Here is a 24,343-nt window from a genome sequence, read left to right as displayed (position 1 = left end):
AAGCTTGATATAAAAACACTGGATAAAGAATATTTGAAGAGCATTTGCATTTTTAAAATGTTATCCTAATAATTTTTAATTTGATAATAAGAAACATAATATTTATACTAAGGCTTTTACCAATAAAAACCTTTGTATAGCCTTTTGTGATATTAATCAATTAAAATATATAATGTTCCAAACTTTATTTTGTTTTGAGAAACGGTTGCGATTGGATAAATTTTTGTAATAATGTATTTTCTTAATTTGGTTAGAAATACTATTGTAACGCTGATAAATATCAATGCAAAAAGGTGATATATGCTAAGTTATCAAAAGAAAGGTAAGTAAGACCGGGATTGGAACAAGTATAAAAGAGGACAAAGCGCCTTTGGCTTACTTATCAAATCAAAATATCGATTAAGCGGATCCTCTTCAAAACCCTTGCTTGATTCTTCTCCTATCTCTTCCTCATCCTCATCGATCGCCATCCACGTTCTGGTAATTTTGTGATTCGATTGCTTGCCCGGTGATTGTACTACCACTTGTATTAATCAGTGCGCTCAATTCAATCTTGTAGTTTGATTCAGGAGATGCCCCACTGTCTCTAATCACGAAGCAGCAGGATGCCTTCCCAAGTCGTAAGTTTTCTAATTAAACCCTAAATCAATTTGGATTACCAGCGGTTACCTCTTCTTTCTTTGGCATATATCTTTGTTTTTATTCTTTTTATTAATTGATATATGATCTTCGGCCCTTGATTGATTTCTTGGTTTTTATTTTATTTTTAATTGATGAAAACTTTAGTTACCAACCCTTGTGTGTTGATTAATTTGTAGCAGCCTCCCAAGATCAAATCGTTCATCAATAGCGTCACTGCTGTTCCCCTCGACCAAATTCAAGAACCCCTTTCCTGTTTTCACTGGGATTTCGACGACAAGGTACCTTAAATTTTTTTATTCTTCAATCTGTTACTACCTCTCCTCTCCTTGTGATTTATATGCCTTGTTTTTTTTTGAATTTCAATAGGGTGACTTCCATCACTGGGTGGATCTCTTCAATCATTTCGACACATATTTTGAGAAGCACATTAAAGCTAGGAAGGATCTTCATGTTGAGCAACAAGACTCTGAGGACGAATCTACTCCTCCTCTCCCAAAGGATGCTCTTCTTCAGATTCTCCGTGTTATCCGAGTTGTGTTAGATAACTGCACAAACATTCATTTTTTTACTTCTTATGAGGTAATTAATGCCCCCTCCCTCCCTCCCTATGTTTATATATATATATATATATATATGCCTTCTTCCTAACTGGTATGTTTTTTTTTTTGCTTCATAATAAATGCAGCAGCATCTTTCTCTCCTGCTTGCATCTACTGATACAGATGTCGTTGAAGCCTGTCTGCAGACGTTGGCTTCCTTTTTCAAGAGGCAAAATGATATTTACTTCATAAGAGATGCTTCTCTTAATTCAAAACTATTTTCTCTTGCCCAAGGCTGGGGTGGCAAAGAGGAAGGTCTTGGCTTGACATCATGTGCTACTACAGAAAACACTTGTGATCTGGTTTCTCACCTCCTTGGTTCTACTCTTCATTTTGAGTTTTATGCTTCTGGTGAATCATCAACTGAGCTTCCGGGCGGTTTACAAGTTATCCATCTACCTGATGTCAGCTTGCGTGCAGAGTCTGATCTGGAACTTCTCAACAAATTAGTCACTGACCATAACGTTCCTCCCAGTTTAAGGTTCGTGTTGTTGACCAGGTTGAGATTTGCAAGGGCGTTTTCATCTTTGTCGACCCGGCTGCAGTACACACGCATTCGCTTATATGCATTCATTCTTTTGGTTCAAGCTAGTGGCGACACCCAGAAAGTGGTTTCTTTCTTTAATGGAGAACCCGAGTTTGTAAATGAGTTAGTTACACTGCTGAGCTATGAGACTACTGTCCCAGAGAAAATAAGGCTACTGTGCCTGCTTTCCTTGGTTGCATTATCGCAAGATCGAACTCGGCAGACGACTGTGTTAACTGCAGTCACGTCTCGTGGTTTACTATCTGGCCTTATGCAGAAAGCTATTGATTCCGTTCTTTGTAATACTTCCAAGTCGTCTCTGGCTTTTGCGGAAGCCTTGTTATCCCTTGTTACTGTCTTGGTCTCATCATCGTCTGGATGTTCAGCCATGCAAGAAGCTGGTCTTATTCCAATTCTAGTGCCTCTCATCAAAGATACCGATCCCCAGCACTTGCATTTGGTCAGTACCGCTGTGCATATATTAGAAGCCTTCATGGATTACAGCAATCCAGCTGCTGCTTTGTTCAGAGATTTGGGTGGCTTAGATGATACTATCTTTCGGTTGAAACTGGAAGTCTCTCGTACCGAAGACAATGTCAACGAAAAAGTTTGCGGTTCAGACAGTAATGGGAGGGCTTCACATGTCCTTGGTGATTCTCTTAATCGGCCTGATACTGAACAGCTTCCCTATTCTGAGGCATTAATTTCGTATTACAGGAGATTGTTGTTAAAAGCCTTGTTATCTGCAATCTCTCTTGGAACTTATTCTCCTGGTAATACTAACCTCTATGGTTCCGAGGAGAGCTTGCTGCCTGAATGCTTATGCATTATCTTCCGGAGAGCAAAATATTTCGGGGGTGGAGTATTCTCGCTTGCTACCACTGTCATGAGTGATCTCATTCATAAAGATCCAACTTGTTTTAATACTTTAGACTCGTCTGGTGTAACTTCTGCCTTTCTTGATGCTATCTCTGATGAGGTCATCTGCTCTGCGCAAGCCATTACATGCATCCCGCAGTCTCTGGATGCTCTGTGTCTCAACAATAGCGGTCTTCAAGCTGTCAAGGACCGAAATGCACTAAGGTGTTTTGTTAATATATTTACTTCTTCGTCTTATCTGCGAGCTCTTACTGGTGATACACCTAGTGCTTTGTCAAGTGGGCTTGATGAACTCCTAAGACACCAATCTTCGTTGCGCACTTATGGAGTTGATATGTTCATTGAAATCCTGAACTCCATGTTGATTATTGGATCTGGGATGGAGGCCTCCACTTCTGTGTCAGCAGATGTGCCTACTGATGCTGCTACCGCTCCTATGGAAATTGACGCTGATGAGAAGAGCTTGGCCATTTCGGATGAGGCGGAACCATCTTCTGCTGCTTCTCCAGCAAATACAGAGTTGTTTCTTCCAGATTGTGTGTGTAATGTTGCTCGTCTCTTTGAAATAGTTCTTCAGAATGCAGAAGTATGTTCTCTATTTGTTGAGAAGAAAGGAATTGATGTTGTCTTGCAGCTACTCTCTTTACCCGTTATGCCTCTGTCAACCTCCTTTGGTCAAAACTTTTCTGTCGCTTTTAAGAACTTCTCCCCTCAGCATTCGGCTAGTCTATCTCGTACAGTGTGCTCCTACTTACGAGAACGTCTGAAGGGAACAAATGAGCTTTTGGGTGCCATTAAAGGCACTCAGCTTCTTAAACTAGAGTCTGCAGTCCAGATGACGATTTTGAGATCCCTTTTCTGCCTAGAAGGCATGTTGTCCCTCTCAAACTTTCTGTTGAAAGGAACATCTTCAGTTATCGCGGAATTAAGTGCTGCTGATGCTGATGTACTAAAAGAACTTGGTCTAACATACAAGCAAATAATTTGGCAGATGGCTTTGTCTAGTGAGACCAAGGAAGATGAGAAAAAGAGTGTTGATGGAGGACCTGATAATTCAATTTTAGCCTCATCTAGTACTGTTGAAAGAGAGAGTGAAGAGGACTCAAGAAATGCTTCAGCAGTTAGATACACAAACCATGTATCCATTAGAAGAAGTACCTCTCAATCTATTTGGCGTGGTGGTCGTGATCTGTCTGTTATGCGTTCCATCGAGAGTATGCATGGTCGTACACGACAAGCGATTTCCCGAACGAGGGGTGGGAGAACTCGTCGACACCTGGAGGCTTTTAATTTTGATTCTGAAATTCCACCTGATTTACCAGGTACATCATCTTCCCATGAGCTGAAAAAGAAAAGCACTGAAGTCCTGACTGTTGAAATTTTAGACAAGTTGAATTGTACTCTGCGTCTTTTTTTCACTGCCCTTGTGAAAGGAGGATTCACCTCTGCGAATCGTCGCAGAATTGATGGAGCACCACTGAGTTCCGCATCTAAGAAGACGCTTGGTAATGCCATAGCTAAAGTATTTCTTGAAGCTCTTAACTTCGATGGGAATGGTGTTACTGCTGAGCATGATATATTTCTGTCCGTAAAGTGCCGATACCTTGGAAAAGTGGTAGATGACATGGCTTCCCTGACATTTGATACTCGAAGAAGGGTCTGTTTCACAGCTATGATTAATAGTTTTTATGTCCATGGAACATTTAAGCAACTTCTCACCACATTTGAAGCGACAAGCCAGTTGCTTTGGACAGTGCCGTTTTCTGTTACTGCATCTGATACTGAGAATGAGAAGCCAGGTGAAAGGAACATATGGTCTCGCAAGACGTGGCTGGTGGATACTCTGCAAATCTATTGCCGAGCACTGGACTATTTTGTTAACTCTACATTTCTGTTATCTCCAGCCTCCACTTCTCAAACGCAGCTTCTTGTCCAGCAAGAGCAAGCTTCAATTGGTTTGTCGATCGAACTCCATCCTGTACCAAGGGAACCTGAAACTTTCGTGCGAAATCTGCAGTCTCAGGTTCTGGATGTCATACTACCTATATGGAACCACCCTATGTTTCCTGATTGCAATCCTAATTTTGTGGCTTCGGTTACCTCCCTTGTTACGCATATATACTCTGGTGTTGTGGATGCTACGCAAAATCAAGCCCGGGGTACAAACCAAAGAGCCTTGCCTCTACAGCCTGACGAAACCATTGTTGGTATGATTGTTGAAATGGGATTTTCAAGGTCAAGGGCAGAATACGCGTTACGAAGAGTTGGAACAAACAGTGTTGAAATAGCTATTGAGTGGTTGTTTGCCAATCCTGAGCATACTGTGCAGGAAGATGACGAGCTGGCCCAAGCACTTGCACTATCTCTTGGCAATGCATCCAAAACTCCAAAACCTGTAGATGTCCCTCTGGAAGAAGCGGATCCAAAAGAACCATCTGTTGATGAAGTTATTACTGCATCGGTGAAGTTATTTGAAAGTGATGATTCTATGGCTTTCCCATTGATGGATTTGTTTGTAACACTTTGTAGCCGAAACAAAGGGGAAGATCGGCCGAAAATTGTGTCGTTTCTTATACAGCAACTGAAGCTAGTACAAGTTGATTTCTCCAAGGATACTGGTGCTTTGACTATGCTACCACACATTCTAGCATTAGTTCTCTCAGAGGATGACAACACACGAGAAATTGCTGCACAGGATGGAATTGTGACCGTAGCAATTGATATCTTGACGAATTTCAAGCTTAAGAGTGAATCTGAAAGTCAGATTCTGGCTCCAAAATGCATTAGCGCTTTACTTCTTATCTTGAGCATGATGCTGCAGGCTCGGACAAGAATCTCGTCTGAATTTTTGGAAGGAAATCATGGTGGATCTTTGGAGCCGAGTGATTATCCGCAAGACTCAGCAGCAGCGTTAAAGAAAGTGTTATCTTCAGATGTTGCTAAAGAGGAGTCGAAACCGGATTTGGAATCAGTTTTTGGAAAATCTACAGGCTATCTGACCATGGAAGAGGGTCAAAAAGCTCTACTAATCGCATGTGGCCTCGTAAAGCAGTGTGTTCCAGAAATGATCATGCAGGCTGTTCTTCAGTTATGTGCACGTCTAACTAAAACTCATGCTTTAGCTATCCAGTTTCTGGAAAATGGAGCCTTATCCTCACTTTTTAATCTTCCCAAAAAATGTTTCTTCCCTGGGTATGATACTGTTGCATCTGTTATTGTACGTCATCTGGTTGAAGATCCACAGACTCTCCAAATTGCTATGGAATCAGAAATACGACAGACCTTGAGTGGAAAGAGACATGTAGGTAGGGTATTACCTCAGACATTTCTGACAACAATGGCACCTGTAATTTCGAGAGATCCTGTGGTTTTCATGAAAGCCGTGGCTTCTACTTGTCAGCTGGAGTCATCAGGAGGGAGGGACTTTGTGATTCCGTCGAAGGAAAAAGAAAAGCCAAAAGTTTCCAGCAGTGAGCAGGGATTGCCTCTGAATGAACCCCTTCGAATATCCGAAAATAAGCTTCATGATGGGTCAGGGAAATGTTCGAAAAGCCACAGACGAGTCCCTGCTAATTTCATCCAAGTTATCGATCAGCTTATTGATATTGTCTTAAGTTTTCCTAGGGTGAAGAGGCAGGAAGATGATGAAACCAATTTAATTGCAATGGAAGTTGATGTGCCGGCAACTAAAGTGAAGGGTAAGTCAAAAGTTGGTGATCCAGAGGAAGCAGAATTTGGATCTGAAGAATTGGCCAGGGTAACATTTATTTTGAAATTGTTGAGTGATATTGTTATCATGTACTTGCACGGTACCAGTGTCATACTGAGGCGGGATACAGAAATATCTCAGCTTCGGGGATCCAATCTACCCGATAATTCACCTGGCAATGGAGGGTTAATTTACCATATCATTCACCGATTACTTCCTATATCGCTCAAAAATTCTGTTGGATCTGAAGTTTGGAAAGAGAAGTTGTCTGAAAAAGCTTCCTGGTTTCTGGTCGTTTTTTGCAGCCGTTCCAGTGAGGGACGTAGAAGAATAATCAGTGAGCTTTCGAGTGTTTTATCTGTATTGGCTTCCTTGGGAAAGAGTTCTTCTAGTAAAAGTGTTCTGTTACCTGATAAAAGAGTTCTTGCTTTTGCTGGCCTGGTTTATTCGATATTAACAAAGAATTCATCTTCCAGCAACTTACCTGGTTGTGGTTGCTCACCTGACGTTGCAAAGAGCATGATAGATGGGGGAATTATTAAGTGTCTGACCAGCATTCTTCACGTAATTGACCTCGACCACCCTGATGCTCCAAAGCTTGTCACTCTTATTCTCAAGTCTCTTGAGACACTGACGAGTGCTGCAAATACTGCTGAGCAGCTAAAATCAGCAGGGTCAAACGAGACGAAGGGCACAGATTCTAATGAGAGACATGACAGTCGTGGAACTTCAACTGAGGCTGAAGTTGATGAGTCAAACCGAAACAATAGCAGTCTACAACAAGTAACTGATGCCGCAGAGAATGGACAGGAGCACCCTCAAATTTCCTCTCAAAGCGAAGGTGGAAGGGGTTCGAGTCAAACCCAGGCTATGCCTCAAGAGATGAGGATAGAAGGCGAGGAGACAATACTGCCTGAACCTATTCAGATGGATTTCATGGGAGAAGAAGATGACCAAATTGAAATGAATTTTCATGTTGAAAATAGGGCCGGAGATGATGGAGATGATGCCATGGGAGACGAAGAGGATGATGATGAGGAAGGATTTGATGACATCGGACCCGAACTGGAGGATGATGAGGATGCAGATTTAGTGGCAGACGGAGCTCGGAGTGTTATGTCTCTTTCTGGAACTGATGCCGAAGACCCTGAAGATACTGGCCTCGGAGATGAATATAATGATGACATGATTGACGAAGATGAGGATGATATCCACGAGAATCGTGTAATAGAGGTGCAGTGGAGGGAAGCTCTTGATGGGCTGGATCATTTTCAGATTCTTGGGCGATCTGGTGGTGGAAATGAATTTATTGATGACTTTGAAGGAATGAATATGGGCGATCTGGTTACTCTGCAGAGACCCGGCTTTGATCGTAGACGTCAAGCAGACATAAATTCTTTCCATCGATCTGGTTCCCAAGTACATGGCTTTCAGCATCCGCTCTTCTCGAGACCTTTGCGAACTGGCAATACGGCCTCAGTTTCAGCAAGTGCTGGCAGGAATGATATATCACAGTTTTACATGTTTGATACGCCGGTTATACCATTTGATCAAGTACCAAGTAATCCTTTCAGTGATCGCTTAGGAGGTAGTGGGGCACCTCCTCCTTTGACTGATTATTCTGTGGTGGATATGGATTCATCAAGAAGAGGGGTTGGTAATAGTCGGTGGACTGATATAGGTCACCCTCAACCAAGTAGTCAATCTGCGTCGATTGCCCAACTGATAGAAGAACATTTTATTTCCAACCTTCGTGCTTCTGCGCTAGCAGATAGTGTTGTCGAAAGGGAAACTAATAGCACGGAAGTCCAAGAGCAGCAGCATCCATCTGTTGGAAGCGAAAGCGTTTTGGGGGATGGTAACGACGGTGGTCAACAAAGTGAAGCGCATGAAATGTTGAATAATAATGACAATGTTGATAACCCACCTGATGTAACGGCTGGAATTTTCTCCCAAGCTCGAGCAAATCTAGCTTCCCCTGTACTTCTGCAGCCTCTTCCTATGAACAGTACACCAAATGAGATTGACAGAATGGAAGTTGGGGAAGGTGATGGAGTACCTATTGAGCAAGCAGATGTCGTAGCTGTGGATCTTGTCTCCACTGCCCAGGGCCAACCTGATACGTCCAGTAGTCAAAATGTCTCTGGTATGGGGACGCCAATTCCAGTAGATGATCCCATTTCCAATTGTCAACCAAGTGGGGATGTACATATGAGTAGTGATGGTGCAGAGGGAAATCAAAGTGTGGAACCTTCACTATTATCCCGTGATAACAATGAGCTCTCATCCAGGGAAGCTACCCAAGATGCGAGTAATGATGAGCAACTTGCTGAAGGTAGCTTGGAGTTGGACGGTAGGGCACCCGAAGCGAATTCCATCGATCCTACATTTTTAGAGGCGCTCCCTGAAGAATTACGGGCAGAAGTTCTTGCTTCTCAGCAAGCTCAGTCCGTTCAGCCCCCAACTTATGAACCACCTTCGGTAGAAGACATAGATCCTGAATTTTTGGCAGCGCTTCCCCCAGATATCCAAACAGAAGTTCTTGCTCAACAAAGGGTACAAAGGATGGCACATCAGTCACAAGGACAGCCAACTGACATGGATAATGCTTCAATTATTGCTACCCTACCTGCCGATTTACGTGAAGAGGTTTGTATCTCTACCTTTATGTGAATTAGGTAATTTGGTTTTGGGATTGGAACTGGTTTTAACGTGAAGAGGTTTGTATCTCTGCTTGCAGGTTCTCTTAACTTCTTCAGAGGCAGTTTTGGCAGCGTTGCCTTCACCTTTACTTGCAGAAGCGCAGATGCTCAGAGACCGAGCAATGAGTCACTATCAGGCTCGTAGCCATAGTAATCGAAGGAATGGTTTGGGTTACAATAGGCTGACGGGGATGAACAGGAACGTCGGAGTCACTATTGGTCAGAGGGATGTTTCATCTTTTGCAGATGGCTTGAAAGTAAAAGAGATGGAAGGAGACCGTCTTGTGGATGTCGAGGCCTTGAAATCACTAATTAGGCTACTACGACTTGCACAGGTAAAGATGAATTCCTGTTTATTTTTCCTAAACCCTTTCTAGCTAAGAAACATATCCCAACGTCCGATTGACTATTTTCATGGAACCATCATAAGTATTTGTTCACCGCTTCTCACAATTATGTTGTCTTAATATATCAGCCGTTGGGGAAAGGCCTTCTGCATAGGCTTCTCTTCAATCTGTGTGCTCACCGTGTTACAAGAGCCAACTTGGTTCAACTTCTGTTGGATTTGATTAGGCCAGAGATGGAAACATCACCGAGCGAGTTGGCAATAAGTAATCAGCAAAGACTCTATGGCTGTCAGTCAAATGTTATTTATGGACGATCCCAGCTGTTGAATGGTAGTACCTCTTATCGAATGTTTATGTTTACTATTTTCGCCAGCTTCCAGAGCACCGTCTGACTTTTTTTTGTTCTTTACACAGGTCTTCCTCCTCTAGTGTTCCGTCGGGTGCTAGAGGTTCTGACGTATTTGGCTACGAATCATTCGGCTGTTGCTGACATGTTGTTCTACTTTGATTCGTCACTTGTGTCCCAATTGTCAAAGCCAAAACCCTCTGTATGTGAAGGCAAGGGTAAGGAGACTGTTACTCATGTGACAGACTCCCGGAATCTGGAGATACCTCTCGTTGTCTTCCTAAAGCTGCTTAATCGGCCTCAGCTTTTGCAAAGTACATCCCATCTAGCACTGGTATGTTTAGCTTGATTTTCAGAATAGAAGAAATCTTCTCGCTAAGTCTCTAGATAGTTTCTCTCTCTCATATTTTCTGTACTGTCTATTTACAAGATCTGTGTTCTGTATATTTCAGGTCATTGGTTTACTGCAAGAAGTTGTCTACACCGCAGCATCCCGAATTGAGGGTTGGTCTCCGTTATCAAGTTTATCTGAGAAATCAGAAGAGAAACCGGTTGGTGAAGAAGCTTCAAGTGAAACACGAAAAGATGCGAAGTCTGAGCAAGTGGATGAAGCTGATAAGCAATCTGTTGCAAGAGTAAAGAATTGTGCTGATATATATAACATATTCTTGCAGTTGCCACAGTCCGATCTCTGCAATCTTTGCCTACTTCTTGGATATGAAGGGTAAGAGACACCACCCTCCTCTTTTATTTATTGCTTTCCTGAGTTGTCTTTTCTTATCCCTGAATTCCTTAGACTGACTCAAATGTTTTCATACCTTCATAGGTTATCGGATAAAATTTACCTTTTAGCAGGAAAGGTGATAAAAAAGCTGGCTGCCGTAGATGTGGCTCATCGGAGGTTTTTCGCAAAAGAACTCTCACAGTTGGCAAGCGGGTTGAGTGCCTCAACTGTCCGCGAGCTGGCAACACTGAGCAATACAGAGAAGATGAGTCACAGTACAGGTTCCATGGCAGGTGCTTCACTTCTCCGTGTTCTACAGGTTCTTAGCTCACTAACTTCCACTATTGATGATGGCAATCCTGGAACCGAAAAGGAAACAGAACAGGAGGAACAAAACATTATGGAGAGACTAAACATGGCATTAGAGCCCCTTTGGCAGGAACTTAGCCAGTGTATCAGCATGACTGAGGTGCAGCTGGATCATACTTCAGCCACAACAACCGTGTCCAGTGTAAACCCCGGTGATCATGCCCTAGGGGTCACTGCTCCGTCCCCTATTTCTCCGGGAACTCAGAGGTTCCTACCTCTTATTGAGGCTTTCTTTGTTCTGTGTGAGAAAATTCAAACTCCGTCAATACTACATCAGGATCAGGCGAATGTGACAGCTGGAGAAGTAAAGGAGTCTGCTCTTAGTTTATCATCTAAGACCAGTGTAGATTCTCAGAAGAAAATTGATGGCTCCCTTACATTTGCAAAGTTTGCGGAGAAGCATAAGCGACTTTTGAATTCATTTGTTAGGAAAAACCCAAGTTTACTGGAGAAGTCCCTTTCAATGATGCTCAAGGCACCAAGGCTGATTGATTTTGACAACAAGAAAGCTTACTTCAGGTCAAGGATAAAGCACCAGCATGATCAACACATTTCTGGTCCATTGCGTATCAGTGTCCGCCGAGCTTATATGTTGGAAGATTCATACAACCAGTTACGTATGCGCTCCCTACAGGATCTGAGAGGACGTCTGAATGTGCAGTTTCAAGGTGAAGAAGGTGTTGATGCTGGTGGTCTTACAAGAGAATGGTATCAGTTAGTGTCAAGAGTTATATTTGACAAAGGAGCGTTGCTTTTCACTACCGTTGGAAATGATGCCACCTTCCAGCCGAATCCCAACTCTGTTTACCAAAATGAGCATCTGTCATACTTCAAATTTGTTGGTCGCATGGTAATATGAGGACATTGTCATTGCAATTATCCAAAATGTTTGTTTCTTTTTCTTTTGGATCTATCTAATGTGTTTGTGATGTCACTGCAGGTGGCAAAGGCGTTGTTTGATGGGCAGCTTTTGGATGTTTATTTTACGCGCTCCTTCTATAAACACATACTTGGTGTGAAGGTAACCTATCATGACATTGAGGCGGTGGATCCTGATTACTACAAGAACTTGAAGTGGCTGTTAGAGGTTTGTGGACGTAGTCTTTTTTTTTTTTAATCTATTAATAGCTCAAGTTATAATATCTTCTATACCTTCTTTTTTTGTTCATTCAGAATGATGTGAGCGACATACTCGACCTCACATTTAGTATGGACGCAGATGAGGAAAAACACATTCTATACGAAAAGACTGAGGTGTGTGATATAGTCTTTTCTGTTCATTGTCTCAAAGGGCGTAATACCATATTGAAATAATCAATTTTTATTTTAACTGGAAAAAGGTGACGGACTATGAGCTTAAACCTAGAGGAAGAAACATACGGGTAACAGAGGAAACAAAGCATGAATATGTTGACCTTGTGGCCGGACACATACTTACCAATGCTATTCGGCCTCAAATAAACGCCTTCCTGGAAGGCTTTAATGAGTTAATACCTCGTGAGCTCGTATCCATTTTTAATGATAAAGAGCTCGAGCTCCTAATCAGCGGATTGCCTGAGATTGATTGTAAGTTGGATCCTGTTGTTTTGCGTGTATTTGTTTTATGCGTTTAAAGTTATTATAACAATCTCTTGTTTCTTGCAGTCGATGATCTTAAAGCCAATACCGAGTATACCAGCTACACGGCTGGATCCCCTGTGATTCATTGGTTCTGGGAGGTCGTTAAAGCTTTTAGCAAGGAAGACATGGCTAGATTTCTTCAATTTGTCACCGGAACATCAAAGGTAAAAAACCACCCAAATAACAGTAGCTTCTGTCAAAGTCTCACCTGAAATACATTACATCATCATCCGTACATGGTTTCTTTGTGGTTGTTGATGATCTCGATATCCTGCTTGGTCTTCTGAGTCTGAGTCGTGTGTTTCTGTATTCAGGTTCCTTTAGAAGGTTTCAAGGCACTGCAAGGTATTTCTGGACCTCAAAGATTACAAATCCACAAGGCATATGGAGGTCCGGAGCGGCTGCCATCAGCTCATACATGGTTCGAAATCATATTACCAAACCCCTTTACTCATTGAAACTGTCGCCTTAATTCTCATTGGGTTGTTGTTGTTGTTGTTGCAGTTTTAACCAACTAGACCTTCCAGAGTATCCATCTAAGGAACAACTTGAGGAACGTCTGCTACTTGCCATTCACGAAGCCAGTGAAGGTTTCGGGTTTGCTTGAACAAATCCTTCATTCTTTCGGTCTCCTCTGTATATGTGTAAGTAATAAAATTTTGCTACCATAAAATGCTAGTTTTGGAACATATAAACATGCCTCTCAAGATTTTAACTGGTTCCGTGGCAGATCTTAGGAAGATTTTCAGGCAGGATCGATAATAAGGGAGACGGCGAGGAGCTTTTGATAAAAAAAGACTGTAGAATGAATAGAAAACTCGACTGTTTTTTTTAATCTGTCCATATGGTATTTTTAGTATTGGAAAGACCTTTTCTCTTTTGGATTTTTAAAGCAGAAATCTTTAAAATAGAAGAAGAAATTCTTTTAGACTTTTAATGGCTTTTTTTTATCTTTTCATTACAAAAAAAAACGATATACAAAACAAAGCTAATAAGACCAAATGATCCGAGGGTCACGCTCATTGGCATCTTTCCTCAACAGCATGACTTGGTTGGTTGGTATGAAGGCCAGTTTATTAACCTGAGAGATTGATGTGTTCCGAGAGGATGAGAAACATGGGAAGACTCCAAACTCCCATTACCTCTTCTTTCTTTTTCTTTTTTTTTTCTAAATTTCAGAGATAAGTCGTTTCAAAAGAAAACATTCGCTGATGTCCACTAGAACCGTTTGTTTATTTTCCAGACCAAAACATGTCAGGTAGAGTCCGTCCAATTATTTTGAATACATTTGACTCAATCTTTTCCCTTTATAGAAACGCAATACAAGTGCAGGCGGATAAAGCCAACACAACTGATTTAACTGTCACGCTCAGTGGCATCTTCCCTTTGTCTTTCCTCAACAACATGCCCTCGTGTAAAGGCAAGTTTAGTACCACAAGTAGTCCTGTTATCCCAAACTGCAAACCCAAATCTCCACCGTCTCTACAAGTCATTACCATAATCGCTGCTGCGGCGAAGCAGAAAAGATAGAGCATCCCGAGTGTTCCTAGGAGGAGAAACATGGGAGACTCCACCCCGAGTTCCATCACCTCTTTCTCATACCTCTCTGCTGCCTCTTCTTCTGCTACTTTTGCTGTGATCGCAAACGCTAGGGGATTCTAAGTGTCTAGTTGTCCTCCTCACAGACAAAGCTTCTGTGATCGCACTGCTAGGGATCATCCATGACATTAGTGTGTTGAGTAGATCCCTTAACTCTATCTCCTTTAAGTTTATACCTCGCCTCTGTAACTCTGTTGCAGACGGTATGGTGAAGGATGCGTTGTTTGTACTTTCAAACTCCCCTGAGGGGATGTTAAACTCTGTTTCTGTTGTTTAAGATTAATGCAAGAAAGGTCTGACCAAAAAAAAAAAGAGTATGAAGAAGAAGAAGCTTCTATATATATTATAGAAATGACCCCTTAATAGAAATGAGTTCCATATATATATATATATATATTATAGATCATAAGCATACACAGGAAATTGAGTATTTTTTTTTTCTTCTTTTTTGTTGCAATAAAACTTGCATCTACCTACCTGATGCAAGCAAGGAAATCTAGTAATACAGTCCTTGGAGATGCTCAAGGTTGATTCTTATCTTAAAATTACTCTGCTGCTCATGTTACAACCACAGAAAACTCTGCTTCTTGTATCAAATATAAGGCCCGGAGAAATCAGACCTTCTGGTCACATCCAAGCTTCTGGAACTCAGATTCTAAGGTATCGAATATCTTGGTGCCTTCCGTAGCTGGCTCAGGGAACCTTACGTGAACCGAACCATGTCTGATGGGTGCATTCGACGGCCCTTTAACCAGAGCCTGTTGCTTCACATAGCTGTAGAGCTCTTGGTGGAAAGAGTGATCCAAAGAGAAGCAGTTGTCTTCTGCTCCATTTGAGATATGCCTACCAGAGCCAGACCCTTCCCTTCTACAGAAATGTGGCAGAGACTCATAGTCCATTACCTGCATTACGTTTCTTTTCAGTCAGTCTTGTTGTTGCACAGGAGAGAGGGGAATTGAATTGTTTTTACCTTAAGCAACTCATCTTTACCGCAGCCTTTGAGAACTTGAATCTTCTTCTTTGTCCTCTCTTGCAGCAGAGGCTTTATGGTTTTCCAGCAAGCAGAAAATATGTAGGGGACATTGACTATATAATACGTCTCTGTCTTCTCTGGGTAGTTTAAATCGTCTATTGTGGTTATAGTAGTCATTAACTGCAGCAAATGTGATGAAAAAAACACAACAAGTTCTTATACAAACCATAAGTAAAAATGTAATTAGTAGAAAAAAGTCAAAACAATAAATTAGATTATTTACCTTAATTTGACTTAGAGCTGAAAGCTTTAATCCAGACATATCCAAAATTTTCAAACAAGTGCAGATAGGTCGTCCCTGTTTCTTTGTAGCAGATGGCTATACAGAAAAGAAGAAAAATCACACACCATTAGAGAGACTATGAAAGAAGAAAAAGGGTAAACCAAAGAGAGAGTTTTAAATGGTCATTACCAAAACGACACGATCACGGTACTCATTCATTTGAATGTGAGACTGTACATAGTAGTGAACCTGAATGAATGAAGGATCAGAAGAAAGTTATGGTCAAGAGTTTTAACTTCATGTAAAGCCTTCTCTGAGTTGGAAGAGGAATATGTAGAGATTAGGCTTACAGAGGCTTTGTCATATGTGCTAAGCCCCACACCAATGGCAATGACAGGGAGACCCTACAAGTTTTTAGATGAATTAGTTTGGGTCAAACATGTGTAGAACTAGTAGTAGTAACTAGTAAGTTACCTCCTTTGAATAACCAGAGAGACCGACAAGCTGGGAGTCTCTGATTCCTCTGTACAACTCAACAGGAACAATTGGCTTCTGCATAATTTTTTCAAAAAAAAAAAATAATAATTACAGGATGAGATGAAAGGGTCTCAGAAAAATAGAAAAAACAAGAGCACCAAAACTCACGGTGAGTATGCTGTCAATCTCGTTTTGAGTCCTCCATTCCAAGCAGTCAAGCAACTGTGACAAACTTGCAATCATTAGTTTAAAAGCCCCCAGAAAAACGAAGGCTTATATAAGAAAAAGAAAAAGAAGCAAAGAGAATGAAAGCACCATTTTGTGAGATTTGTGGACATTAAAATCTCTGGCTTTAAGAAAGCGCAACAAAGTCTCTGTGGGATACCCTTGATGTATGTTCTGCAAACATAACATACCATTTTTGGTTATTTTTTCTCCAAGCTATAAAAAGATCCAAAGTTGCATTTGACACACCAATACTGAAAAACTCTGGATCAGCCCAATATATACTGATCTTCTGACTCCACAGATCCATCCAACAACCAACATTGGATCATTTTGAATTTAACCAAATGCAAACAACTTTTAGAGGCGGATTCAAAAATTATAGATCCAGATCAAATACAAATGACACCAGATTGGTTCCAGCTGACCCCCCCCCCCCCCCCCCCCCCCCCCCAAAAAAAGTTTCTTTTTTAATAGAAAAGTGAAGCCCAAAATACCAAATCTGAAATAGCAATAAAGAGGTTTGGAGTTGAATCATTATTTCTGAGCATCTAAAGAAAAGAAAGAAAGAAAGTGTAATCTGACTAACCCGATACGACTCTCTCAGTGATTCATCTTCAACTGTCAATTACCACAAGACAAGCAAAAAAAATAAGATTTGAGGATTTAGTCGGTGGTCTTGGAACAAAGAAGCAAAAAGCTTTAAAACATAGAAGAAAGACGACACACACCATCTTCCATCAAAGTACGTAATTGCTTGACTGCTTCCTCACTAGCCATGCTCATTTTCTCTCTCTCTCTCTCTCCAGAGAGATCTCGGTTCAGCTCTGATCTTTAGGACAATAGTTCTTCCTCTCAAGCAAGGAAGTGTGATTCAGAAAAAAAGTTCACTTTCTTATATTTATTTTTTTCTCTTTTTTTTTTATGGAGGCGAAGATAAAACTTTTTTTTTTTTAGAAAGACAGAGAGAGGCCGACAAAAAAAAAAAAAGACAGAGAGAGAAACCAGTCCTCTCTTTTCCTAAAGCCTTCCTCTCCCTCCCTCTCGTGAGTTTAGGACAATTATCATCTTCACTTCTCTCTTTTTAATAAAGAGAGAGATTAGGAGATTTTTGATTAACGTATTAATAAAATATTCGATTTTCCATCGAAGCATAAAAGCTTATTTTCCATTTTCTAAAATTTCAATATCTTTTCTTTACGAAAATTCTCCACTCAAAAGTCAAGCGAGCATCTAAATTTTGGCAGTTTCACTTTATTTTCCTATCAAAACTTTACTTTTATTGTCTTCTCCTTTTCTTAAATATTTGATGATTCCAGTTAAAAGTGGACATTTGGGTTTAAATGATTCAAAATATTTATAAATTTTAGTTCGAATTCGGTTAAGGTTCTGTTCAAGTTTGGATATTCATTTTAATTATATAAAAAATTAAAAAATTTCAATATATTTTAAAAATCCTTTAAATCCAAAACAAAATAATATATACCATATAAATTTGAATAATGTATGCTAAATACCTAAAATTAATGTGAAATTGGCTCAGATTAGATAATTTGATGAATATACCTGTTTGTATATAAAGTATTTTTGTGTTTTGAATATTTTAAATAATTATTTTTAACTATTTTCTAAGTATTTTGAATATTGTGAATATTAAATTTAAAAACAATTAATATATTAATACAATTGTGGTTTGAATATTTGTGGGTACTCATTTCAGATAGGATTTGAGTTTGATTTTTCAAATACCAAAATTTTAGATTTGTTCAGATATTTTACTAACTTCGGTTCGGTTTGGATATAATTTTTATGGAAATAGTTTGGGTTTTTTTCTGAGTCTGGGTATTTTATCTAGCCCTAATTTCAGCAGTAAATATTCTTTCCAGAACAAAAATGACGTAATTTAATGACATTTATGCACATGAACTTAAAAAAAGCATTCACCCATTACTATGCTTATTATATTCCAGAAATATTGGTTAGGAAAGGAAAGCAGCTCTGAAACGAGAGCGACTATTGCATGCATGGGAATCTAATTCTTTTGAAATTTATTTGTTGATGTCCAATACATACGCACTACTTCAGAAAAGAAATTGATTACAAATCAACTAACACTATGTTTTTTTAACACAATGCTATAATTAATATAATTGGCTTGAGATTAGTGCAACAAAAAAAAAGAGAGAGAATAAGATGCGTGCACCCATACAATACAATGGCTTGGCCAAGTAAATAACAATATTTTATGAACAATAAAGCAAATCTGAGATTCAAAGAAAACATAAGTGTCCACTATCACCGTCAATCATGTGTTAGTTCTCTCCACATTCATTCACAAAAATTAATAAGAGCCCAACCCAACCCATATGACACACATGCATCGTCAACTATCTCCCCTTACCTTTTTATTTTTGTTTTATTATTTCTGTCCGTTTTCTACTTTATTTTTAACAAATACTATCAATTATTTTTATTTAGATTTTAGATACTCTCACAACATATTCCTATATTCCTTTTTCTCTTCTAAATTTGGACCTAACATATGGCATAAGCAAAAAAAGAGAAGTAGAAGATCATATTAATTTCCCCAGTATGTGCTTTTTCTTATATTTAAATCCTGAAAAAATAATATAACTCATCCAAGAGTTTATGTTTAATTCAAGTTGTTCTATTAGTCAACATGTATATAGAAACACATGCACAAGTAGCATTCTTATGTGCACGCAATTATGCTTGACAGGCTTTTTTAATTGTTAAATACGAATTCACTACAATAAGATGTTCATTCGTTATAGCTGAAAAAAAACTTGATTGTGATGATTTATTCCCGATATTGATTCTGTTAAGGAGACGCAAGTAAGCAATATTATCCAAATGACCATATCTCTTTATGCTTAAACACTGAACCTCCTAAGAACATTCATGCACCCTGAAACACACATACATAACAAAGCCTAATCTAAGACATTAAACCTTAATTATATGGATCTTTTGTAAGAATTAGTGCTTGAACTAATCTTAGCTCATCACATTAGTCTCTACTATGCCTATTATTGGTAGGTTCTTTGTTCTCTCTAGCTCGGCTCCAGGTCAGTCCTATATTCTAGTTTATAGTAATGTAAGTAAAACATAACAACATATGTAGGATTTCTTGGTTGATTGTTGTTTTTATCTAAAATTATCATAAAGTTAAGAATACAGAGACCAAAAGGGGTGGGTTACCAACCTCATCCCTAAACAAAAACTCCAGGATAAACAAAATCTCTGATTGCTCTCTAGTATCACTTTGAGCAATGAAGGATGCTCTTCTATTAGGAATTACCAATATATAGGTGAGCAATGATTTAAATAAGGAAGAAAAGGGTTTTAAACATAATTTATTTTGTCACACGTCACAAGTGATTGTTAGTGCGGGAAAACGGCGTCGTACGAAGGATGGTTGACAAAAACAGAGAGTGTCCCTTTTCCTTGGGAAGGAAAGGATGGAGGAGGAATGTGGAGGAGATATAGTGATGTCGACGTTGATGGAATCTGGGGTTTCGATCCCTGGAGATTTCTCCTCTGTGTCTCAGTTTACATCGGAGGCTCTGACGTCGATCTGCGCTCAGCTGCTTAATCTGATCGACCCATCGGCGGCGGCGGCGAGTGAGATGAAACCAGTAGTAGTAGTAGATTCTCTTCCGGAAAGGTATATGATGATATGCACCGATATAGCCCACTCCGTGAAGAACCTTGGCTACATGGGCGACATTAGTTATCATAAGGTATCATAAGATTGCTGAAAGGAATCAACTTTAAGAGGATCATAATTAGATTCATCGCCTTTGATGAAAGTATAGTCCTTTTGGTCTTTCTTAGCTTCCCTTCTTTCGCTTTTCTTCTTATTCTGAAACAGATTGTCTCTGTGTTGCTTTGCGGCAGTTTCTTCATCCCTCTCAAGATGACTCCTTTAGGTTGCTTACTTTCTTACTTGAGAGGCTTTCCAATAAAAAGCAGCAAGGTCTCGAAGCTTCTCCTCTTCCTCCTGGTGGTGATATAGCTAGCATGCCAAAGGTGGACGACACTTTCAGAGATACTTCAGATGAGACTTTTGATATGCATTTACACAAGGTTGAAGCTGTCCTGAAAGATCTTACCATGACTAGCGAAATCCCTCAGCCACCCAACTCTCATGCTCAAAATGCTTCAGCAGATGGTTCTACCGCTGCTGAATTCTTCTCACTGAGACAGTCATCTGGATATGAACAACCTTCTTCTGTAGACCCGTCTGAGTCAGAGGTACTGCTTCTCTATTCTCCTCTACATGGGAGTAATGTCAACCCAATTTTATGAATGTTGAAGCCTTAATTTTTTTTATCATATTTATGCGTTGCAGCAGCCAAATTATGAGACTGTTGAGTTACAGAACCAACATAATGTGCTCTTGGAGGAACTTGAATCTGGATCTTCAGAGCTAAGCAGTCTTGACAGTGAGTTGGAGTTGTTGAATTTGGCTGCGGGGATGCTGTTATTGGATGAAAAACAGCCTGGTGGGTTATATCAACAAGTAGCGGTCAAAAGGTGCAATATCATGGATCTGAAAAAACAATGGTATCTATCAACAATATTCTATATTATTTTCAAGTTGAAAGAATCCATGCATAACCTGAAATGTATATGTACAGTCATGATTGTGTGTGTCTTCTTTCAGGGACGATGTAAGGCTGACTTTGGAAGCTAAAAAGCTATGTCTTTTGGACCAACTTCATGTGGAGGAGGAGCCAGAGGCTAAAGACAAGTTCCATAAGTTGAAAACGACTGAACTTGATTTACAGTCTCTCTCATCAGAAATTCAAAAGAGGTAAGCAGAGAACTCGTGATTTTGCATGTTCACTCTCGTCATCATATTAATGGTGTGTTGACTTTTTTTTATCCGACAGGGAAGAGGAACGATGTAAACTACAAACTGAACTTGAGAGGCAGCCAAAAGCAGCGCCACGGAAGTCTTATATCCATGGGATTAAAGAAATAACGAAAAACAGCCGCAAACTGGATAGTGACATTCAGAGGATTTCAGGGGAGACTAGGGAGCTACAATTAGAGAGTAACTCCATCCGAGAACGTTTGCACCGATCATATGCTGTTGTGGATGAGATGGTTACAAGGTATGAATGAGCTTTTCATCTGACATGTTTGCATTGTCTGGTCAAAAATAGGTGATGAGGATTGTTTTACTTTTTTCGGGGCAGGGAGCTGAAGAAGGATCCAGCCATGCGACAGGTCTACAAGCTAGTGACGAGTATCCACGGTATTTTTGAGCAAATCTCTGAAAAGATCCTCATGACTGATCGGTTAAGAAGAGAAGCAGTTGACTATGAGAAGAAGCTGGGTTCCATCACAAGCCGGGGCATGAGTCTGGAGAAATTACAAGCCGACCTCGATGCCATCAGGCAAGAGAACCAAAGTCTTGAGAAACAACTGAATTAATGTGGTTTATACTTCACTATGAGGTTTGTAGAGTATTCGAGGTTTAACAAAGAGCCATCTGCTAGGGTGCTTTCAGGTTTTGAGTGTATGTGTTTCATAGAGAATGAGTAAAAAGATTTCTGAATGCTAAAGAAAGACCAAAAGGTTATTCAGCCAAGTCATATCTGATATATGTTTGTAAGAGAATACAAACTAAAGAAGAGACATCATCAGTTTCTAATAACTATTCCATTGGGATCATCTTCCCAAACCTTCTTTATGTATTATCACAACAACAAAATATATGGCAAAAAGGTTTTTGCTATATTGAAAGCACATCTTCTTCTTCTTAATTGTCAAACCTAAATTTTCATTCATATAAAATGGCTCCTACTGGAGTATTAAAAAAAGAGTGACAATCGTTCTCAATTCATTCTGAAGCGTGGTGTTTTTGGATTAATACGAAGATTATCTCCCTTGAGATTCAGCTTCTCCAAAAGCAATATGGAGTTTTTATATGAAAATCTTTAGTCATCCATACGCAAGATGTGTTGTTAGTTTACTTTGGATCTCTATTGGTGTATCCCTTTTCTACTCTTTTGTTTTGATAATTCTTATTGTTTAGAACTTTTTGATTATAAGACTTAATAATACAATCCAACGTTAAAAAAAAAATAAAAGTGAATAATATATTATTTTACTTTTCTATAGAATCTGTATATTTTTAAAATATGATTTTGCTTACTTGGATATCCAAAAGACATAAAAACAATCAATACTATGTACTTATGTAGAAACAATTAAAACTACAGTCAATCTTAAATTTTGATTATAAAAAATGAAAACACCCGTGAGGATGCACAAGTCAGAGTCTAGTTCATGCTTAAAACTAACTCCTTGGAAGATTAGTTTCTCATTTTCTTTATTGTTTGCAGTTATGTGAACGAAGCGAGACCTTTCTGGCAATATATAGTGAGTGTTGCTCAACACTATGAAGAGCTTTACGACTAAAGTGTTCGAGGTTAGGTGAAAAAGTTGTCAATTACAGTTTCCACTTGGACACACGATTAAGACCTCTCCTGCTGGTTTGATGATGTTGTGCCTGTTTCAGCACAAGTAACATCACCTCTTCTCCTTTATTATTATTTATTTATGTTTTTGTTGATGATATTTGAAATGTTTGATGATGTTGTTGTGTCTGTTTCAGCACTGATGGCTATGTCTCTGCACTGTGAGTCTTCTCTTTTCTCTAGTACACAAGTCAAAGAAACTAAATAGATATTTGAGAGTTATGTCTTGTGACATTGTCCGCTATATGAAACAGAGGACTTCCTAGCCAAAGCTTGTCTGGTACATTGTCTTCTAGAATCGGAGACCTCACTTATCTACAATACGTAAGTTATATACTCTTCTTTGCTATGTTTCATTCTTGTGCCTTAGTCTTTTTAATCAGGGGCGGGTCTACCCTTTACAGCAGGGGGCAGTTGCCCCCAGTAAAATGTAAAATTAAATTAAAATACATAGTGAGTATCTAAGATTCTGTAGCTTAATTGGTTAAAACCCTTTCTATGCCCCCACTAAACCCAGGATCGATTCCCGTCTATGTCTCTTTTAGCCTGATTTTTAACCTTTTCATATTTTATTGCCCTCATTTAAATTTTTTTCTAGATCCGCCACTGTTTTTAATTGTTCTTTGTTGAACTTAAGGTTTGTGGCGTAGGCTGTTGCAAAACAATGCAATCTCTGGTCTAGTTCCTGAAACGATTAAAAGGTTGGAGAAGCTTCAAAGACTCGGTCTTTCAAACAATTCATTCACTTTCGGCTTCAACTGGAGAACTCAAGAACTTGAATTATTTTTTTTTTGCTAAATGGTAAATATTCATATATAAAGCATTTACCGAAAACTCACTATTTTCGTAGGGGTTAACACATAGATTTTAAAAAAAACTCAAAAAAAATTGAAAATACTGTTTTAATACATATTTGAATCTTGTAATAAAATATGATGAAGTTCAAAAAGGTTTGGAACCTTTGTTGTCTCCATTTCACTAGGGAATAGCAATTTTATAGTGGTTAGTCTAATGATTAAGGGAGTATTTGCAGTTTTGCTAAATTAATTGATAAAAAATTAGAACGATTTACTTGTACCATGAAAAAGAGTTTATCATAAATTAATACAAATGTATAATGTGGTTATAAATTTTAAAACGAACTAAAAGATTATAGGCTTCATATATAGATCATTTACCGAAAACTCACTATTTTCGTAGGGAGGTACACATAGATTTTGAGAAAAATTCAAAAAATTTGACAATACTGTTTTAATGCATAGTTGAATCATGTAATAACATATGATGAATTTCAAAGAGATTTGGAACCTTTGTTGTCTCCGTTTCTCTAGGGAATAACAATTTTATAGTGGTTAGTCCAATGATTTAGGGAGTATTTGCAGTTTTGCTAAATTAATGGATAAAAAATTAGAACGATGTCCATGTACCATGAAAAAAAGTTTATCATACATTAATACAAAGGTATAATTGGTTTTAAATTTTAAAACAAATTTAAAGATTATAGGCTTCATATATAGAGCATTTACCGAAAACTCACTATTTTCGTAGGGAGGTACACATAGATTTTGAGAAAAATTCAAAAAATTTGAGAATACTGTTTTAATACATGTATGAGTCATGGAATAACATATGATGAAGTTCAAAGAGGTTTGTAACCTTTGTTGTCTCCGTTTCTCTAGGGAATAGCAATTTTATAGTGGTTAGTCCAACGATTTAGGGAGTATTTGCAGTTTTGCTAAATTAATGGATAAAAAATTAGAACGATGTCCATGTACCATGAAAAGAAGTTTATCATACATTAATACAAA

The 24,343-nt window shown here is 39.1% G+C and overlaps 3 protein-coding genes across 7 annotated transcripts; 2 read left to right on the top strand and 1 right to left on the bottom strand.

The window, feature by feature from the left end:
• The first annotated feature begins 299 nt into the window (after positions 1-299).
• On the top strand, positions 300-13,395 carry LOC125610053 (E3 ubiquitin-protein ligase UPL1-like). Of its 4 annotated transcripts, none has more exons than XM_048781716.1 (17): positions 300-480; positions 560-620; positions 822-920; positions 1,009-1,221; positions 1,331-9,004; positions 9,096-9,392; positions 9,533-9,734; positions 9,819-10,084; positions 10,203-10,474; positions 10,577-11,693; positions 11,784-11,930; positions 12,017-12,097; positions 12,184-12,409; positions 12,488-12,627; positions 12,778-12,884; positions 12,968-13,107; positions 13,194-13,395. In XM_048781716.1, the coding sequence occupies exons 2-16, from the start codon at positions 606-608 to the stop codon at positions 13,068-13,070; spliced, it is 10,959 nt and encodes a 3,652-aa protein (XP_048637673.1). In that variant the 5' UTR covers positions 300-480; positions 560-605; the 3' UTR covers positions 13,071-13,107; positions 13,194-13,395. The 4 variants fall into 4 exon arrangements, with proteins under 4 accessions (XP_048637673.1, XP_048637671.1, XP_048637672.1 ...); XM_048781714.1 differs by having other exon boundaries at positions 1,328-9,004; XM_048781715.1 differs by having other exon boundaries at positions 320-480; positions 819-920.
• Positions 13,396-14,384: 989 nt separating this feature from the next.
• On the bottom strand, positions 14,385-17,104 carry LOC106438579 (SEC14 cytosolic factor). The gene is made up of 10 exons (XM_048781722.1): positions 16,752-17,104; positions 16,610-16,641; positions 16,111-16,194; positions 15,964-16,017; positions 15,793-15,870; positions 15,669-15,722; positions 15,508-15,567; positions 15,319-15,414; positions 15,033-15,215; positions 14,385-14,964 (listed from the first exon to the last, which is right to left on the bottom strand). The coding sequence occupies exons 1-10, from the start codon at positions 16,804-16,806 to the stop codon at positions 14,677-14,679; spliced, it is 984 nt and encodes a 327-aa protein (XP_048637679.1). The 5' UTR covers positions 16,807-17,104; the 3' UTR covers positions 14,385-14,676.
• A 2,078-nt stretch (positions 17,105-19,182) lies between these two features.
• On the top strand, positions 19,183-21,745 carry LOC125610055 (coiled-coil domain-containing protein 22-like). Of its 2 annotated transcripts, none has more exons than XM_048781720.1 (6): positions 19,183-19,784; positions 19,942-20,298; positions 20,399-20,610; positions 20,711-20,860; positions 20,940-21,164; positions 21,249-21,745. In XM_048781720.1, the coding sequence occupies exons 1-6, from the start codon at positions 19,503-19,505 to the stop codon at positions 21,484-21,486; spliced, it is 1,464 nt and encodes a 487-aa protein (XP_048637677.1). In that variant the 5' UTR covers positions 19,183-19,502; the 3' UTR covers positions 21,487-21,745. The 2 variants fall into 2 exon arrangements, with proteins under 2 accessions (XP_048637677.1, XP_048637676.1); XM_048781719.1 differs by having other exon boundaries at positions 20,396-20,610.
• The last annotated feature ends 2,598 nt before the right edge of the window (positions 21,746-24,343 follow it).

Source organism: Brassica napus, chromosome A6 (assembly GCF_020379485.1).
Source record: "Brassica napus cultivar Da-Ae chromosome A6, Da-Ae, whole genome shotgun sequence".
Lineage (NCBI taxonomy): Eukaryota > Viridiplantae > Streptophyta > Magnoliopsida > Brassicales > Brassicaceae > Brassica > Brassica napus.
Note: the sequence above shows the minus strand (reverse complement) of the source record. Positions and strands in the feature narration are given on the sequence as shown.

What these genes read in the sequence shown, in the direction of transcription:
- LOC125610055 (XM_048781719.1), top strand. Translation starts at nt 19,503, where the DNA reads ATGGAGGAGGAATGTGGAGGAGATATAGTGATGTCGACGTTGATGGAA. An exon ending in TAGACCCGTCTGAGTCAGAG is followed by an intron (nt 20,299 to 20,395) that starts GTACTGCTTCTC and finishes TATGCGTTGCAG; the next exon opens with CAGCCAAATTATGAGACTGT. An exon ending in TCATCAGAAATTCAAAAGAG is followed by an intron (nt 20,861 to 20,939) that starts GTAAGCAGAGAA and finishes TTTATCCGACAG; the next exon opens with GGAAGAGGAACGATGTAAAC.
- LOC125610053 (XM_048781713.1), top strand. An exon ending in ACTGGGATTTCGACGACAAG is followed by an intron (nt 921 to 1,008) that starts GTACCTTAAATT and finishes GAATTTCAATAG; the next exon opens with GGTGACTTCCATCACTGGGT. An exon ending in ATTTTTTTACTTCTTATGAG is followed by an intron (nt 1,222 to 1,327) that starts GTAATTAATGCC and finishes TAATAAATGCAG; the next exon opens with CAGCATCTTTCTCTCCTGCT.
- LOC106438579 (XM_048781722.1), bottom strand. Translation starts at nt 16,806, where the DNA reads ATGAGCATGGCTAGTGAGGAAGCAGTCAAGCAATTACGTACTTTGATG. An exon ending in ACGTACTTTGATGGAAGATG is followed by an intron (nt 16,642 to 16,751) that starts GTGTGTGTCGTC and finishes GGTAATTGACAG; the next exon opens with TTGAAGATGAATCACTGAGA. An exon ending in GCACATATGACAAAGCCTCT is followed by an intron (nt 15,568 to 15,668) that starts GTAAGCCTAATC and finishes TCATTCATTCAG; the next exon opens with GTTCACTACTATGTACAGTC.